At 45.2% G+C, this 17,183-nt stretch overlaps 1 protein-coding gene across 1 annotated transcript in view; it reads right to left on the reverse strand.

Moving 5' to 3' along the window:
* The window catches only part of LOC139385502 (contactin-5-like), a 535,984-nt gene that overhangs the window by 15,191 nt on the left and 503,610 nt on the right, over positions 1-17,183 (reverse strand). The window contains exons 20-21 of the mRNA XM_071130610.1: positions 1,703-1,812; positions 1,394-1,580 (exon numbers count right to left, since the gene is read on the reverse strand). Of these exons, the coding sequence (XP_070986711.1) occupies positions 1,394-1,580; positions 1,703-1,812 (297 nt within the window). The remainder of the gene's footprint in view (positions 1-1,393; positions 1,581-1,702; positions 1,813-17,183) is intronic.

Here is a 17,183-nt window from a genome sequence, read left to right on the forward strand (position 1 = left end):
CTACAATGTAGACACTAGTAAAAATGAACAAAAACCTTATGAGTATGAGTAGGTGTCTAGTTGTGGAACTGGACTAGATTGTGAACGTCTCTTGGCAGAATGCTTGACTGCGGGTGATAAGCACAATAACGTTTCAACTGCAACACTCCAAACGATTTGCTCTCGAATTCGAGTTTCTTGAACGATGGGAGACGATGGGAGACTGTGTATGTTTTGGGTCAACAAAGCTGTGTCCATCATAACATTCCATAAATAATCACCATGCGATCAATTGTCAGTTGTAAACATGTCTTTTTCCCCATCTGCCTGCATCATGAGATATTTCCCTTGCTCACATGATGGACAGTTGCTGGTCGCTGAGACAGATGAGAGCGCATTAACCCTGCTGTAGAGTTCATTGCGGCCAGCATGCCAAACGAATGAGTCATTCGAAAAATACAAATCATGACCCTCGAGTCAATAAAGAGAATGAATCATGTGCTAACTGCACATCCCTACTCTGTAGCACCACAGAGAGTGAACGGAGACGAGACGAGATGATGTTTTACTGAGCCAGTTGAAACGTCATTATCATGGACATTATCATGGACATATCCAAGTAAATAACAATAGAAAAAAGGCTCAAACAAAGGAAAATGCAGCTAGTGTCCTGTCATTCCAGGTTCAATGTTTGACATGACTGAGTTAGCTAGCTAGCAAGTGACAAGAACGTTATCCAGCCTGATTAGCAACCATTTTGTTTAGAAAGGACGACCATTTTAACATAATGAACGACTGGCGTCAGCAACATGACCAAGATAACTAACATCCAGAGGTTTGTCTGGACTATGTCTTCTGGTGGAAGAATTACATTGTATGAATTAAATGAATCAAAACGTTTTAATGAAAATATGTAATTCATTATTATTTTAATATGTTGGTAACAGTTTAATAAAGGCAATAAGGCATTCGAGGCCGTTTTTGATCATGAATACAGTGACAGGTAAATGGGTTGACTGGCCCTCCACTATCGTGTTGAACAACGCCATTTACCTGTGACTGTATTCATGCTACAGCACTGCCTCTTACCTGTGACTCTATTCCTGATACAGCACTGCCTCTTACCTGTGACTCTATTCATGATACAGCACTGCCTCTTACCTGTGACTCTATTCATGATACAACACTGCCTCTTACCTGTGACTCTATTCATGATACAGCACTGCCTCTTACCTGTGACCTTATTTATGATACAGCACTGCCTCTTACCTGTGACTGTATTCATGATACAGCACTGCCTCTGACCTGTGACTGTATTAATGTGCCTTGCTGCTTAATTAAAGTGTACATACAGTACCCCCCCCCCCCCCCCCCTCCTCTATACAGCTCAGGTTTGTATGAGAGGTGTACTCACGGTCTTTCTTGGTCTTGGCGGTGCTAGCGGTCGATGCAGGGCCCTGGCCGATACTGTTGAAGCCTCTGACTGTGATGAGGTACACGCTGTTCCCCTCCAGGCCTGTCAGCACCATAGACGTCTCGTTCCCCACTGTCTTCTTCCGGTTCCCTGACTCCTCCTGCTCACTGTCCTTCGTGTAGCTCACCTGACAAAAGAAGACATTGGTTGTGTCTCTTTAAAAACCTGTCTTTTATTGTAGTATTTACATGTATTTGTTTTATTTAGATTTATCTAATGAAAAATGTTATGTATAATGCACACACACACCTCGTATCCCCGTGGTCTCCCAGGGCCAGGGTTGGGTGGCCTCCAAGTTACTTTGATTTCCGAAGAGGAAATGCTGGAAGCTTTCACCTCAGATGGGGCCTCTCTGGGCTCTGTAGAGGATAAAACACACACACACACACACACACACACACACACACACACACACACACACACACACACACACACACACACACACACACACACACACACACACACACACACACACACACACACACACACACACACACACACACACACACACACACACACACACACACAATCCAATCAACCTTAGAAACCCCACAGACACACAACATGCAGTCACACTATAACTGCTGCAAGTTGCCTCCTGTGTGTCTTGTAGAAAAGCCGCATAATGCCGTGTTGATTGCACAGTGAGTAATGTACAGTAGATATCTACAGTTAATCAGTACATATTGATAACAGTCTATCAGTACATATTGATAACAGTCTATCAGTACATATTGATAACAGTCGATCAGTACATATTGATAACAGTAGATCTCTACAGTCGATCAGTACATATTGATAACAGTAGATCTCTACAGTCGATCAGTACATATTGATAACAGTCTATCAGTACATATTGATAACAGTCTATCAGTACATATTGATAACAGTCGATCAGTACATATTGATAACAGTAGATCTCTACAGTCGATCAGTACATATTGATAACAGTAGATCTCTACAGTCGATCAGTACATATTGATAACAGTCTATCAGTACATATTGATAACAGTCTATCAGTACATATTGATAACAGTCTATCAGTACATATTGATAACAGTCTATCAGTACATATTGATAACAGTCTATCAGTACATATTGATAACAGTCGATCAGTACATATTGATAACAGTAGATCTCTACAGTCGATCAGTACATATTGATAACAGTAGATCTCTACAGTCGATCAGTACATATTGATAACAGTCTATCAGTACATATTGATAACAGTCTATCAGTACATATTGATAACAGTCGATCAGTACATATTGATAACAGTAGATCTCTACAGTCGATCAGTACATATTGATAACAGTAGATCTCTACAGTCGATCAGTACATATTGATAACAGTCTATCAGTACATATTGATAACAGTCTATCAGTACATATTGATAACAGTCTATCAGTACATATTGATAACAGTCTATCAGTACATATTGATAACAGTAGATCTCTACAGTCGATCAGTACATATTGATAACAGTCTATCAGTACATATTGATAACAGTCAATCAGTACATATTGATAACAGTCTATCAGTACATATTGATAACAGTCTATCAGTACATATTGATAACAGTCAATCAGTACATAATGATAACAGTACATATTGATAACAGTCTATCAGTACATATTGATAACAGTAGATCTTTACAGTCGATCAGTACATATTGATAACAGTCTATCAGTACATATTGATAACAGTACATATTGATAACAGTCTATCAGTACATATTGATAACAGTCAATCAGTACATAATGATAACAGTACATATTGATAACAGTCTATCAGTACATATTGATAACAGTAGATCTCTACAGTCGATCAGTACATATTGATAACAGTCTATCAGTACATATTGATAACAGTCTATCAGTACATATTGATAACAGTCAATCAGTACATAATGATAACAGTAGATCTCTACAGTCGATCAGTACATATTGATAACAGTCTATCAGTACATATTGATAACAGTACATATTGATAACAGTCTATCAGTACATATTGATAACAGTAGATCTCTACAGTCGATCAGTACATATTGATAACAGTCTATCAGTACATATTGATAACAGTCTATCAGTACATATTGATAACAGTCTATCAGTACATATTGATATTGCTATTAGCTTTAGGTTTGCTATTATTGCTATTAGGTTTCATCAAGTGGTTTGTTTCATGATTACTTTCATAGTAGATCAGTCATACAGTACAGTGAATAGTATCTGAATCCCAGGGGAGATCAGAGGATAAATAGATTACATAAAGGGACACATTGTCAGTGCATAGAGGGTACTTCTTCTTGACTAACATTTCAAACATCAACAAATTAACCACTAGACCAGGGCTGTCAAACATTTGGTGGTTTGAATAAAACAGTTTCCAGCTCGCTAATAATCACATCAATGAAAGCTAGACAGTCAGGGAGTAGACAAAATCACAAAATGATAACTAGATGACTATTTTTGGCAGATTTATACAGCGAGGAAAAATAACACATTTTCAGTGTCTCCCTCTGGACCTCGTTGAATAACGAATGCGGCCCACGGGGAAAAATGAGTTCGACAGCCCTGCTCTAGAGTAGGGTTTTCTAAACTCGGTCCTGGGGCCCCGACCCCTCGGTCCTGGGGCCCACCCTGGGTGCACGTTTAGTTTTTGCCCTAGCTCTACACAGCTAATTCAAATAACAAAATCATCATCATGCTTGTATTACTTGAATCAGCTGTGTTGTGCTTGGGCAAAAACCAAAACCTGAATCCAGGGGGCCCCTGGACCGAGAACTAAGATGTGATGTTTTGCCTTTGCTTTTTACTTGTGAGTACTAGTAGAACTGAGGACGTGACAGTAGAACTGACAGTAGAACTGACAGTAGAACTGAGGACGTGACAGTAGAACTGACGGTAGAACTGAGGACGTGACAGTAGAACTGAGGACGTGACAGTAGAACTGAGAACGTGACAGTAGAACTGAGAACGTGACAGTAGAACTGAGGACGTGACAGTAGAACTGAGGACGTGAAAGTAGAACTGAGGACGTGACAGTAGAACTGAGGGCGTGACAGTAGAACTGAGGGCGTGACAGTAAAACTGAGGACGTGACAGTAGAACTCAGGACGTGACAGTAGAACTGAGGACGTGACAGTAGAACTGAGGACGTGACAGTAGAACTGAGGACGTGACAGTAGAACTGAGGACATGACAGTAGAACTGAGAACGTGACAGTAGAACTGAGGACGTGACAGTAGAACTGAGGATGTGACAGTAGAATTGAGGACGTGACAGTAGAACTGAGGACGTGACAGTAGAACTGACAGTAGAACTGAGGACGTGACAGTAGAACTGAGAACGTGACAGTAGAACTGACAGTAGAACTGAAGACGTGACAGTAGAACTGAGGACGTGACAGTAGAACTGAGGACGTGACAGTAGAACTGAGGACGTGACAGTAGAACTGAGAACGTGACAGTAGAACTGAGAACGTGACAGTAGAACTGAGGACGTGACAGTAGAACTGAGGACGTGAAAGTAGAACTGAGGACGTGACAGTAGAACTGAGGGCGTGACAGTAAAACTGAGGACGTGACAGTAGAACTCAGGACGTGACAGTAGAACTGAGGACGTGACAGTAGAACTGAGGACGTGACAGTAGAACTGAGGACATGACAGTAGAACTGAGAACGTGACAGTAGAACTGAGAACGTGACAGTAGAACTGAGGATGTGACAGTAGAATTGAGGACGTGACAGTAGAACTGAGGACGTGACAGTAGAACTGACAGTAGAACTGAGGACGTGACAGTAGAACTGAGAACGTGACAGTAGAACTGACAGTAGAACTGAAGACGTGACAGTAGAACTGAGGACGTGACAGTAGAACTGAGGACGTGACAGTAGAACTGAGGACGTGACAGTAGAACTGAGGACGTGACAGTAGAACTGAGGACATGACAGTAGAACTGACAGTAGAACTGACAGTAGAACTGACAGTAGAACTGAGGACGTGACAGTAGAACTGAAAGTAGAACTGAGGGCGTGACAGTAGAACTGAGGACATGACAGTAGAACTGAGGACATGACAGTAGAACTGAGGACGTGACAGTAGAACTGAGGACGTGACAGTAGAACTGACAGTAGAACTGAGGACGTGACAGTAGAACTGAGGACGTGACAGTAGAACTGAGGACGTGACAGTAGAACTGAGAACGTGACAGTAGAACTGAGGACGTGACAGTAGAACTGAGGACGTGACAGTAGAACTAAGGACGTGACAGTAGAACTGACAGTAGAACTGAGAACGTGACAGTAGAACTGAGGACGTGACAGTAGAACTGACAGTAGAACTGAGGACGTGACAGTAGAATTTAGAACGTGACAGTAGAACTGAGGACGTGACAGTAGAACTGAGGACGTGACAGTAGAACTGACAGTAGAACTGAGGACGTGACAGTAGAACTGAGGACGTGACAGGAGAAGTCAGGACGTGACAGTAGAAATGAGGACGTGACAGTAGAACTGAGGACGTGACAGTAGAAATGAGGACGTGACAGTAGAACTGAGGACGTGACAGTAGAACTGAGGACGTGACAGTAGAACTGAGGACGTGACAGTAGAAATGAGGACGTGACAGTAGAACTGAGGACGTGACAGTAGAACTGAGGACGTGACAGTAGAACTGAGGACATGACAGTAGAACTGAGAACGTGACAGTAGAACTGAGGACGTGACAGTAGAACTGAGGATGTGACAGTAGAACTGAGGACGTGACAGTAGAACTGAGGACGTGACAGTAGAACTGAGGACGTGACAGTAGAACTGACAGTAGAACTGACAGTAGAACTGAGGACGTGACAGTAGAACTGAGAACGTGACAGTAGAACTGACAGTAGAACTGAGGACGTGACAGTAGAACTGAGGACGTGACAGTAGAACTGAGGACGTGACAGTAGAACTGAGGACGTGACAGTAGAACTGAGGACGTGACAGTAGAACTGAGGACATGACAGTAGAACTGACAGTAGAACTGACAGTAGAACTGAGGACGTGACAGTAGAACTGAAAGTAGAACTGAGGACATGACAGTAGAACTGAGGACATGACAGTAGAACTGAGGACGTGACAGTAGAAATGAGGACGTGACAGTAGAACTGACAGTAGAACTGAGGACGTGACAGTAGAACTGAGGATGTGACAGTAGAACTGAGGACGTGACAGTAGAACTGAGAACGTGACAGTAGAACTGACAGTAGAACTGAGGACGTGACAGTAGAACTGAGGACGTGACAGTAGAACTGAGGACGTGACAGTAGAACTGACAGTAGAACTGAGAACCTGACAGTAGAACTGAGGATGTGACAGTAGAACTGACAGTAGAACTGAGGACGTGACAGTAGAATTTAGAACGTGACAGTAGAACTGAGGACGTGACAGTAGAACTGACAGTAGAACTGAGGACGTGAGAGTAGAACTGAGGACGTGACAGGAGAAATGAGGACGTGACAGTAGAAATGAGGACGTGACAGTAGAACTGAGGACGTGACAGTAGAACTGAGGACGTGACAGTAGAACTGAGGACGTGACAGTAGAACTGAGGACGTGACAGTAGAACTGAGGACGTGACTGTAGAAATGAGGACGTGACAGTAGAACTGAGGACGTGACAGTAGAACTGAGGACGTGACAGTAGAACTGAGGACATGACAGTAGAACTGAGAACGTGACAGTAGAACTGAGGACGTGACAGTAGAACTGAGGACGTGACAGTAGAACTGAGGATGTGACAGTAGAACTGAGGACGTGACAGTAGAACTGAGGACGTGACAGTAGAACTGACAGTAGAACTGAGGACGTGACAGTAGAACTGAGAACGTGACAGTAGAACTGACAGTAGAACTGAGGACGTGACAGTAGAACTGAGGACGTGACAGTAGAACTGAGGACGTGACAGTAGAACTGAGGACGTGACAGTAGAACTGAGGACGTGACAGTAGAACTGAGGACATGACAGTAGAACTGACAGTAGAACTGACAGTAGAACTGAGGACGTGAGAGTAGAACTGAGGACGTGACAGGAGAAATGAGGACGTGACAGTAGAAATGAGGACGTGACAGTAGAACTGAGGACGTGACAGTAGAAATGAGGACGTGACAGTAGAACTGAGGACGTGACAGTAGAACTGAGGACGTGACAGTAGAACTGAGGATGTGACAGTAGAACTGACAGTAGAACTGAGAACGTGACAGTAGAACTGAGGACGTGACAGTAGAACTGACAGTAGAACTGAGGACGTGACAGTAGAATTTAGAACGTGACAGTAGAACTGAGGACGTGACAGTAGAACTGAGGAAGTGACAGTAGAACTGAGGACGTGACAGTAGAACTGACAGTAGAACTGAGGACGTGAGAGTAGAACTGAGGACGTGACAGGAGAAATGAGGACGTGACAGTAGAAATGAGGACGTGACAGTAGAACTGAGGACGTGACAGTAGAAATGAGGACGTGACAGTAGAACTGAGGACGTGACAGTATAAATGAGGACGTGACAGTAGAACTGAGGACGTGACAGTAGAACTGAGGACGTGACAGTAGAACTGAGGACATGACAGTAGAACTGAGAACGTGACAGTAGAACTGAGGACGTGACAGTAGAACTGAGGATGTGACAGTAGAACTGAGGACGTGACAGTAGAACTGAGGACGTGACAGTAGAACTGAGGACGTGACAGTAGAACTGACAGTAGAACTGAGGATGTGACAGTAGAACTGAGAACGTGACAGTAGAACTGACAGTAGAACTGAGGACGTGACAGTAGAACTGAGGACGTGACAGTAGAACTGAGGACGTGACAGTAGAACTGAGGACGTGACAGTAGAACTGAGGACGTGACAGTAGAACTGAGGACATGACAGTAGAACTGACAGTAGAACTGACAGTAGAACTGAGGACGTGACAGTAGAACTGAAAGTAGAACTGAGGACATGACAGTAGAACTGAGGACATGACAGTAGAACTGAGGACGTGACAGTAGAAATGAGGACGTGACAGTAGAACTGACAGTAGAACTGAGGACGTGACAGTAGAACTGAGGATGTGACAGTAGAACTGAGGACGTGACAGTAGAACTGAGAACGTGACAGTAGAACTGACAGCAGAACTGAGGACGTGACAGTAGAACTGAGGACGTGACAGTAGAACTGAGGACGTGACAGTAGAACTGACAGTAGAACTGAGAACCTGACAGTAGAACTGAGGATGTGACAGTAGAACTGACAGTAGAACTGAGGACGTGACAGTAGAATTTAGAACGTGACAGTAGAACTGAGGACGTGACAGTAGAACTGAGGACGTGACAGTAGAACTGAGGACGTGACAGTAGAACTGACAGTAGAACTGAGGACGTGAGAGTAGAACTGAGGACGTGACAGGAGAAATGAGGACGTGACAGTAGAAATGAGGACGTGACAGTAGAACTGAGGACGTGACAGTAGAAATGAGGACGTGACAGTAGAACTGAGGACGTGACAGTAGAACTGAGGACGTGACAGTAGAACTGAGGACGTGACAGTAGAAATGAGGACGTGACAGTAGAACTGAGGACGTGACAGTAGAACTGAGGACGTGACAGTAGAACTGAGGACATGACAGTAGAACTGAGAACGTGACAGTAGAACTGAGGACGTGACAGTAGAACTGAGGACGTGACAGTAGAACTGAGGATGTGACAGTAGAACTGAGGACGTGACAGTAGAACTGAGGACGTGACAGTAGAACTGACAGTAGAACTGAGGACGTGACAGTAGAACTGAGAACGTGACAGTAGAACTGACAGTAGAACTGAGGACGTGACAGTAGAACTGAGGACGTGACAGTAGAACTGAGGACGTGACAGTAGAACTGAGGACGTGACAGTAGAACTGAGGACGTGACAGTAGAACTGAGGACATGACAGTAGAACTGACAGTAGAACTGACAGTAGAACTGACAGTAGAACTGAGGACGTGAGAGTAGAACTGAGGACGTGACAGGAGAAATGAGGACGTGACAGTAGAAATGAGGACGTGACAGTAGAACTGAGGACGTGACAGTAGAAATGAGGACGTGACAGTAGAACTGAGGACGTGACAGTAGAACTGAGGATGTGACAGTAGAACTGAGGATGTGACAGTAGAACTGACAGTAGAACTGAGAACGTGACAGTAGAACTGAGGACGTGACAGTAGAACTGACAGTAGAACTGAGGACGTGACAGTAGAATTTAGAACGTGACAGTAGAACTGAGGACGTGACAGTAGAACTGAGGAAGTGACAGTAGAACTGAGGACGTGACAGTAGAACTGACAGTAGAACTGAGGACGTGAGAGTAGAACTGAGGACGTGACAGGAGAAATGAGGACGTGACAGTAGAAATGAGGACGTGACAGTAGAACTGAGGACGTGACAGTAGAAATGAGGACGTGACAGTAGAACTGAGGACGTGACAGTAGAACTGAGGACGTGACAGTAGAGCTGAGGACGTGACAGTAGAACTGAGGACGTGACAGTAGAACTGAGGACGTGACAGTAGAATTTAGAACGTGACAGTAGAACTGAGGATGTGACAGTAGAACTGAGGACGTGACAGTAGAACTGACAGTAGAACTGAGGACGTGACAGTAAAACTGAGGACGTGACAGTAGAACTGAGGACGTGACAGTACAACTGAGGACGTGACAGTAGAACTGAGGAAGTGACAGTAGAACTGACAGTAGAACTGAGGACGTGACAGTAGAACTGAGGACGTGACAGTAGAACTGACAGTAGAACTGAGAACGTGACAGTAGAACTGAGGACGTGACAGTAGAACTGACAGTAGAACTGAGGTCGTGACAGTAGAATTTAGAACGTGACAGTAGAACTGAGGACGTGACAGTAGAACTGAGGACGTGACAGTAGAACTGAGGACGTGACAGTAGAACTGACAGTAGAACTGAGAACGTGACAGTAGAACTGAGGACGTGACAGTAGAACTGACAGTAGAACTGAGGTCGTGACAGTAGAATTTAGAACGTGACAGTAGAACTGAGGACGTGACAGTAGAACTGAGAACGTGACAGTAGAACTGAGGACGTGACAGTAGAACTGAGGATGTGACAGTAGAATTGAGGACGTGACAGTAGAACTGAGGACGTGACAGTAGAACTGACAGTAGAACTGAGGACGTGACAGTAGAACTGAGAACGTGACAGTAGAACTGACAGTAGAACTGAAGACGTGACAGTAGAACTGAGGACGTGACAGTAGAACTGAGGACGTGACAGTAGAACTGAGGACGTGACAGTAGAACTGAGAACGTGACAGTAGAACTGAGAACGTGACAGTAGAACTGAGGACGTGACAGTAGAACTGAGGACGTGAAAGTAGAACTGAGGACGTGACAGTAGAACTGAGGGCGTGACAGTAAATCTGAGGACGTGACAGTAGAACTCAGGACGTGACAGTAGAACTGAGGACGTGACAGTAGAAATGAGGACGTGACAGTAGAACTGAGGACGTGACAGTAGAAATGAGGACGTGACAGTAGAACTGAGGACGTGACAGTAGAACTGAGGACGTGACAGTAGAACTGAGGACATGACAGTAGAACTGAGAACGTGACAGTAGAACTGAGGACGTGACAGTAGAACTGAGGATGTGACAGTAGAACTGAGGACGTGACAGTAGAACTGAGGACGTGACAGTAGAACTGAGGACGTGACAGTAGAACTGACAGTAGAACTGAGGACGTGACAGTAGAACTGAGAACGTGACAGTAGAACTGACAGTAGAACTGAGGACGTGACAGTAGAACTGAGGACGTGACAGTAGAACTGAGGACGTGACAGTAGAACTGAGGACGTGACAGTAGAACTGAGGACGTGACAGTAGAACTGAGGACATGACAGTAGAACTGACAGTAGAACTGACAGTAGAACTGAGGACGTGACAGTAGAACTGAAAGTAGAACTGAGGACATGACAGTAGAACTGAGGACATGACAGTAGAACTGAGGACGTGACAGTAGAAATGAGGACGTGACAGTAGAACTGACAGTAGAACTGAGGACGTGACAGTAGAACTGAGGATGTGACAGTAGAACTGAGGACGTGACAGTAGAACTGAGAACGTGACAGTAGAACTGACAGCAGAACTGAGGACGTGACAGTAGAACTGAGGACGTGACAGTAGAACTGAGGACGTGACAGTAGAACTGCCAGTAGAACTGAGAACCTGACAGTAGAACTGAGGATGTGACAGTAGAACTGACAGTAGAACTGAGGACGTGACAGTAGAATTTAGAACGTGACAGTAGAACTGAGGACGTGACAGTAGAACTGAGGACGTGACAGTAGAACTGAGGACGTGACAGTAGAACTGACAGTAGAACTGAGGACGTGAGAGTAGAACTGAGGACGTGACAGGAGAAATGAGGACGTGACAGTAGAAATGAGGACGTGACAGTAGAACTGAGGACGTGACAGTAGAAATGAGGACGTGACAGTAGAACTGAGGACGTGACAGTAGAACTGAGGACGTGACAGTAGAACTGAGGACGTGACAGTAGAAATGAGGACGTGACAGTAGAACTGAGGACGTGACAGTAGAACTGAGGACGTGACAGTAGAACTGAGGACATGACAGTAGAACTGAGAACGTGACAGTAGAACTGAGGACGTGACAGTAGAACTGAGGACGTGACAGTAGAACTGAGGATGTGACAGTAGAACTGAGGACGTGACAGTAGAACTGAGGACGTGACAGTAGAACTGACAGTAGAACTGAGGACGTGACAGTAGAACTGAGAACGTGACAGTAGAACTGACAGTAGAACTGAGGACGTGACAGTAGAACTGAGGACGTGACAGTAGAACTGAGGACGTGACAGTAGAACTGAGGACGTGACAGTAGAACTGAGGACGTGACAGTAGAACTGAGGACATGACAGTAGAACTGACAGTAGAACTGACAGTAGAACTGACAGTAGAACTGAGGACGTGAGAGTAGAACTGAGGACGTGACAGGAGAAATGAGGACGTGACAGTAGAAATGAGGACGTGACAGTAGAACTGAGGACGTGACAGTAGAAATGAGGACGTGACAGTAGAACTGAGGACGTGACAGTAGAACTGAGGATGTGACAGTAGAACTGAGGATGTGACAGTAGAACTGACAGTAGAACTGAGAACGTGACAGTAGAACTGAGGACGTGACAGTAGAACTGACAGTAGAACTGAGGACGTGACAGTAGAATTTAGAACGTGACAGTAGAACTGAGGACGTGACAGTAGAACTGAGGAAGTGACAGTAGAACTGAGGACGTGACAGTAGAACTGACAGTAGAACTGAGGACGTGAGAGTAGAACTGAGGACGTGACAGGAGAAATGAGGACGTGACAGTAGAAATGAGGACGTGACAGTAGAACTGAGGACGTGACAGTAGAAATGAGGACGTGACAGTAGAACTGAGGACGTGACAGTAGAACTGAGGACGTGACAGTAGAGCTGAGGACGTGACAGTAGAACTGAGGACGTGACAGTAGAACTGAGGACGTGACAGTAGAATTTAGAACGTGACAGTAGAACTGAGGATGTGACAGTAGAACTGAGGACGTGACAGTAGAACTGACAGTAGAACTGAGGACGTGACAGTAAAACTGAGGACGTGACAGTAGAACTGAGGACGTGACAGTACAACTGAGGACGTGACAGTAGAACTGAGGAAGTGACAGTAGAACTGACAGTAGAACTGAGGACGTGACAGTAGAACTGAGGACGTGACAGTAGAACTGACAGTAGAACTGAGAACGTGACAGTAGAACTGAGGACGTGACAGTAGAACTGACAGTAGAACTGAGGTCGTGACAGTAGAATTTAGAACGTGACAGTAGAACTGAGGACGTGACAGTAGAACTGAGGACGTGACAGTAGAACTGAGGACGTGACAGTAGAACTGACAGTAGAACTGAGAACGTGACAGTAGAACTGAGGACGTGACAGTAGAACTGACAGTAGAACTGAGGTCGTGACAGTAGAATTTAGAACGTGACAGTAGAACTGAGGACGTGACAGTAGAACTGAGAACGTGACAGTAGAACTGAGGACGTGACAGTAGAACTGAGGATGTGACAGTAGAATTGAGGACGTGACAGTAGAACTGAGGACGTGACAGTAGAACTGACAGTAGAACTGAGGACGTGACAGTAGAACTGAGAACGTGACAGTAGAACTGACAGTAGAACTGAAGACGTGACAGTAGAACTGAGGACGTGACAGTAGAACTGAGGACGTGACAGTAGAACTGAGGACGTGACAGTAGAACTGAGAACGTGACAGTAGAACTGAGAACGTGACAGTAGAACTGAGGACGTGACAGTAGAACTGAGGACGTGAAAGTAGAACTGAGGACGTGACAGTAGAACTGAGGGCGTGACAGTAAATCTGAGGACGTGACAGTAGAACTCAGGACGTGACAGTAGAACTGAGGACGTGACAGTAGAAATGAGGACGTGACAGTAGAACTGAGGACGTGACAGTAGAAATGAGGACGTGACAGTAGAACTGAGGACGTGACAGTAGAACTGAGGACGTGACAGTAGAACTGAGGACATGACAGTAGAACTGAGAACGTGACAGTAGAACTGAGGACGTGACAGTAGAACTGAGGATGTGACAGTAGAACTGAGGACGTGACAGTAGAACTGAGGACGTGACAGTAGAACTGAGGACGTGACAGTAGAACTGACAGTAGAACTGAGGACGTGACAGTAGAACTGAGAACGTGACAGTAGAACTGACAGTAGAACTGAGGACGTGACAGTAGAACTGAGGACGTGACAGTAGAACTGAGGACGTGACAGTAGAACTGAGGACGTGACAGTAGAACTGAGGACGTGACAGTAGAACTGAGGACATGACAGTAGAACTGACAGTAGAACTGACAGTAGAACTGAGGACGTGACAGTAGAACTGAAAGTAGAACTGAGGACATGACAGTAGAACTGAGGACATGACAGTAGAACTGAGGACGTGACAGTAGAAATGAGGACGTGACAGTAGAACTGACAGTAGAACTGAGGACGTGACAGTAGAACTGAGGATGTGACAGTAGAACTGAGGACGTGACAGTAGAACTGAGAACGTGACAGTAGAACTGACAGTAGAACTGAGGACGTGACAGTAGAACTGAGGACGTGACAGTAGAACTGAGGACGTGACAGTAGAACTGACAGTAGAACTGAGAACCTGACAGTAGAACTGAGGATGTGACAGTAGAACTGACAGTAGAACTGAGGACGTGACAGTAGAATTTAGAACGTGACAGTAGAACTGAGGACGTGACAGTAGAACTGAGGACGTGACAGTAGAACTGAGGACGTGACAGTAGAACTGACAGTAGAACTGAGGACGTGAGAGTAGAACTGAGGACGTGACAGGAGAAATGAGGACGTGACAGTAGAAATGAGGACGTGACAGTAGAACTGAGGACGTGACAGTAGAAATGAGGACGTGACAGTAGAACTGAGGACGTGACAGTAGAACTGAGGACGTGACAGTAGAAATGAGGACGTGACAGTAGAACTGAGGACGTGACAGTAGAACTGAGGACGTGACAGTAGAACTGAGGACATGACAGTAGAACTGAGAACGTGACAGTAGAACTGAGGACGTGACAGTAGAACTGAGGACGTGACAGTAGAACTGAGGATGTGACAGTAGAACTGAGGACGTGACAGTAGAACTGAGGACGTGACAGTAGAACTGACAGTAGAACTGAGGACGTGACAGTAGAACTGAGAACGTGACAGTAGAACTGACAGTAGAACTGAGGACGTGACAGTAGAACTGAGGACGTGACAGTAGAACTGAGGACGTGACAGTAGAACTGAGGACGTGACAGTAGAACTGAGGACGTGACAGTAGAACTGAGGACATGACAGTAGAACTGACAGTAGAACTGACAGTAGAACTGACAGTAGAACTGAGGACGTGAGAGTAGAACTGAGGACGTGACAGGAGAAATGAGGACGTGACAGTAGAAATGAGGACGTGACAGTAGAACTGAGGACGTGACAGTAGAAATGAGGACGTGACAGTAGAACTGAGGACGTGACAGTAGAACTGAGGATGTGACAGTAGAACTGAGGATGTGACAGTAGAACTGACAGTAGAACTGAGAACGTGACAGTAGAACTGAGGACGTGACAGTAGAACTGACAGTAGAACTGAGGACGTGACAGTAGAATTTAGAACGTGACAGTAGAACTGAGGACGTGACAGTAGAACTGAGGAAGTGACAGTAGAACTGAGGACGTGACAGTAGAACTGACAGTAGAACTGAGGACGTGAGAGTAGAACTGAGGACGTGACAGGAGAAATGAGGACGTGACAGTAGAAATGAGGACGTGACAGTAGAACTGAGGACGTGACAGTAGAAATGAGGACGTGACAGTAGAACTGAGGACGTGACAGTAGAACTGAGGACGTGACAGTAGAGCTGAGGACGTGACAGTAGAACTGAGGACGTGACAGTAGAACTGAGGACGTGACAGTAGAATTTAGAACGTGACAGTAGAACTGAGGATGTGACAGTAGAACTGAGGACGTGACAGTAGAACTGACAGTAGAACTGAGGACGTGACAGTAAAACTGAGGACGTGACAGTAGAACTGAGGACGTGACAGTACAACTGAGGACGTGACAGTAGAACTGAGGAAGTGACAGTAGAACTGACAGTAGAACTGAGGACGTGACAGTAGAACTGAGGACGTGACAGTAGAACTGACAGTAGAACTGAGAACGTGACAGTAGAACTGAGGACGTGACAGTAGAACTGACAGTAGAACTGAGGTCGTGACAGTAGAATTTAGAACGTGACAGTAGAACTGAGGACGTGACAGTAGAACTGAGGACGTGACAGTAGAACTGAGGACGTGACAGTAGAACTGACAGTAGAACTGAGAACGTGACAGTAGAACTGAGGACGTGACAGTAGAACTGACAGTAGAACTGAGGTCGTGACAGTAGAATTTAGAACGTGACAGTAGAACTGAGGACGTGACAGTAGAACTGAGAACGTGACAGTAGAACTGAGGACGTGACAGTAGAACTGAGGATGTGACAGTAGAATTGAGGACGTGACAGTAGAACTGAGGACGTGACAGTAGAACTGACAGTAGAACTGAGGACGTGACAGTAGAACTGAGAACGTGACAGTAGAACTGACAGTAGAACTGAAGACGTGACAGTAGAACTGAGGACGTGACAGTAGAACTGAGGACGTGACAGTAGAACTGAGGACGTGACAGTAGAACTGAGAACGTGACAGTAGAACTGAGAACGTGACAGTAGAACTGAGGACGTGACAGTAGAACTGAGGACGTGAAAGTAGAACTGAGGACGTGACAGTAGAACTGAGGGCGTGACAGTAAAACTGAGGACGTGACAGTAGAACTCAGGACGTGACAGTAGAACTGAGGACGTGACAGTAGAACTGAGGACGTGACAGTAGAACTGAGGACATGACAGTAGAACTGAGAACGTGACAGTAGAACTGAGAACGTGACAGTAGAACTGAGGATGTGACAGTAGAATTGAGGACGTGACAGTAGAACTGAGGACGTGACAGTAGAACTGACAGTAGAACTGAGGACGTGACAGTAGAACTGAGAACGTGACAGTAGAACTGACAGTAGAACTGAAGACGTGACAGTAG

This window comes from Oncorhynchus clarkii, chromosome 27 (assembly GCF_045791955.1).
Source record: "Oncorhynchus clarkii lewisi isolate Uvic-CL-2024 chromosome 27, UVic_Ocla_1.0, whole genome shotgun sequence".
Classification (NCBI taxonomy): Eukaryota; Metazoa; Chordata; class Actinopteri; order Salmoniformes; family Salmonidae; genus Oncorhynchus; species Oncorhynchus clarkii.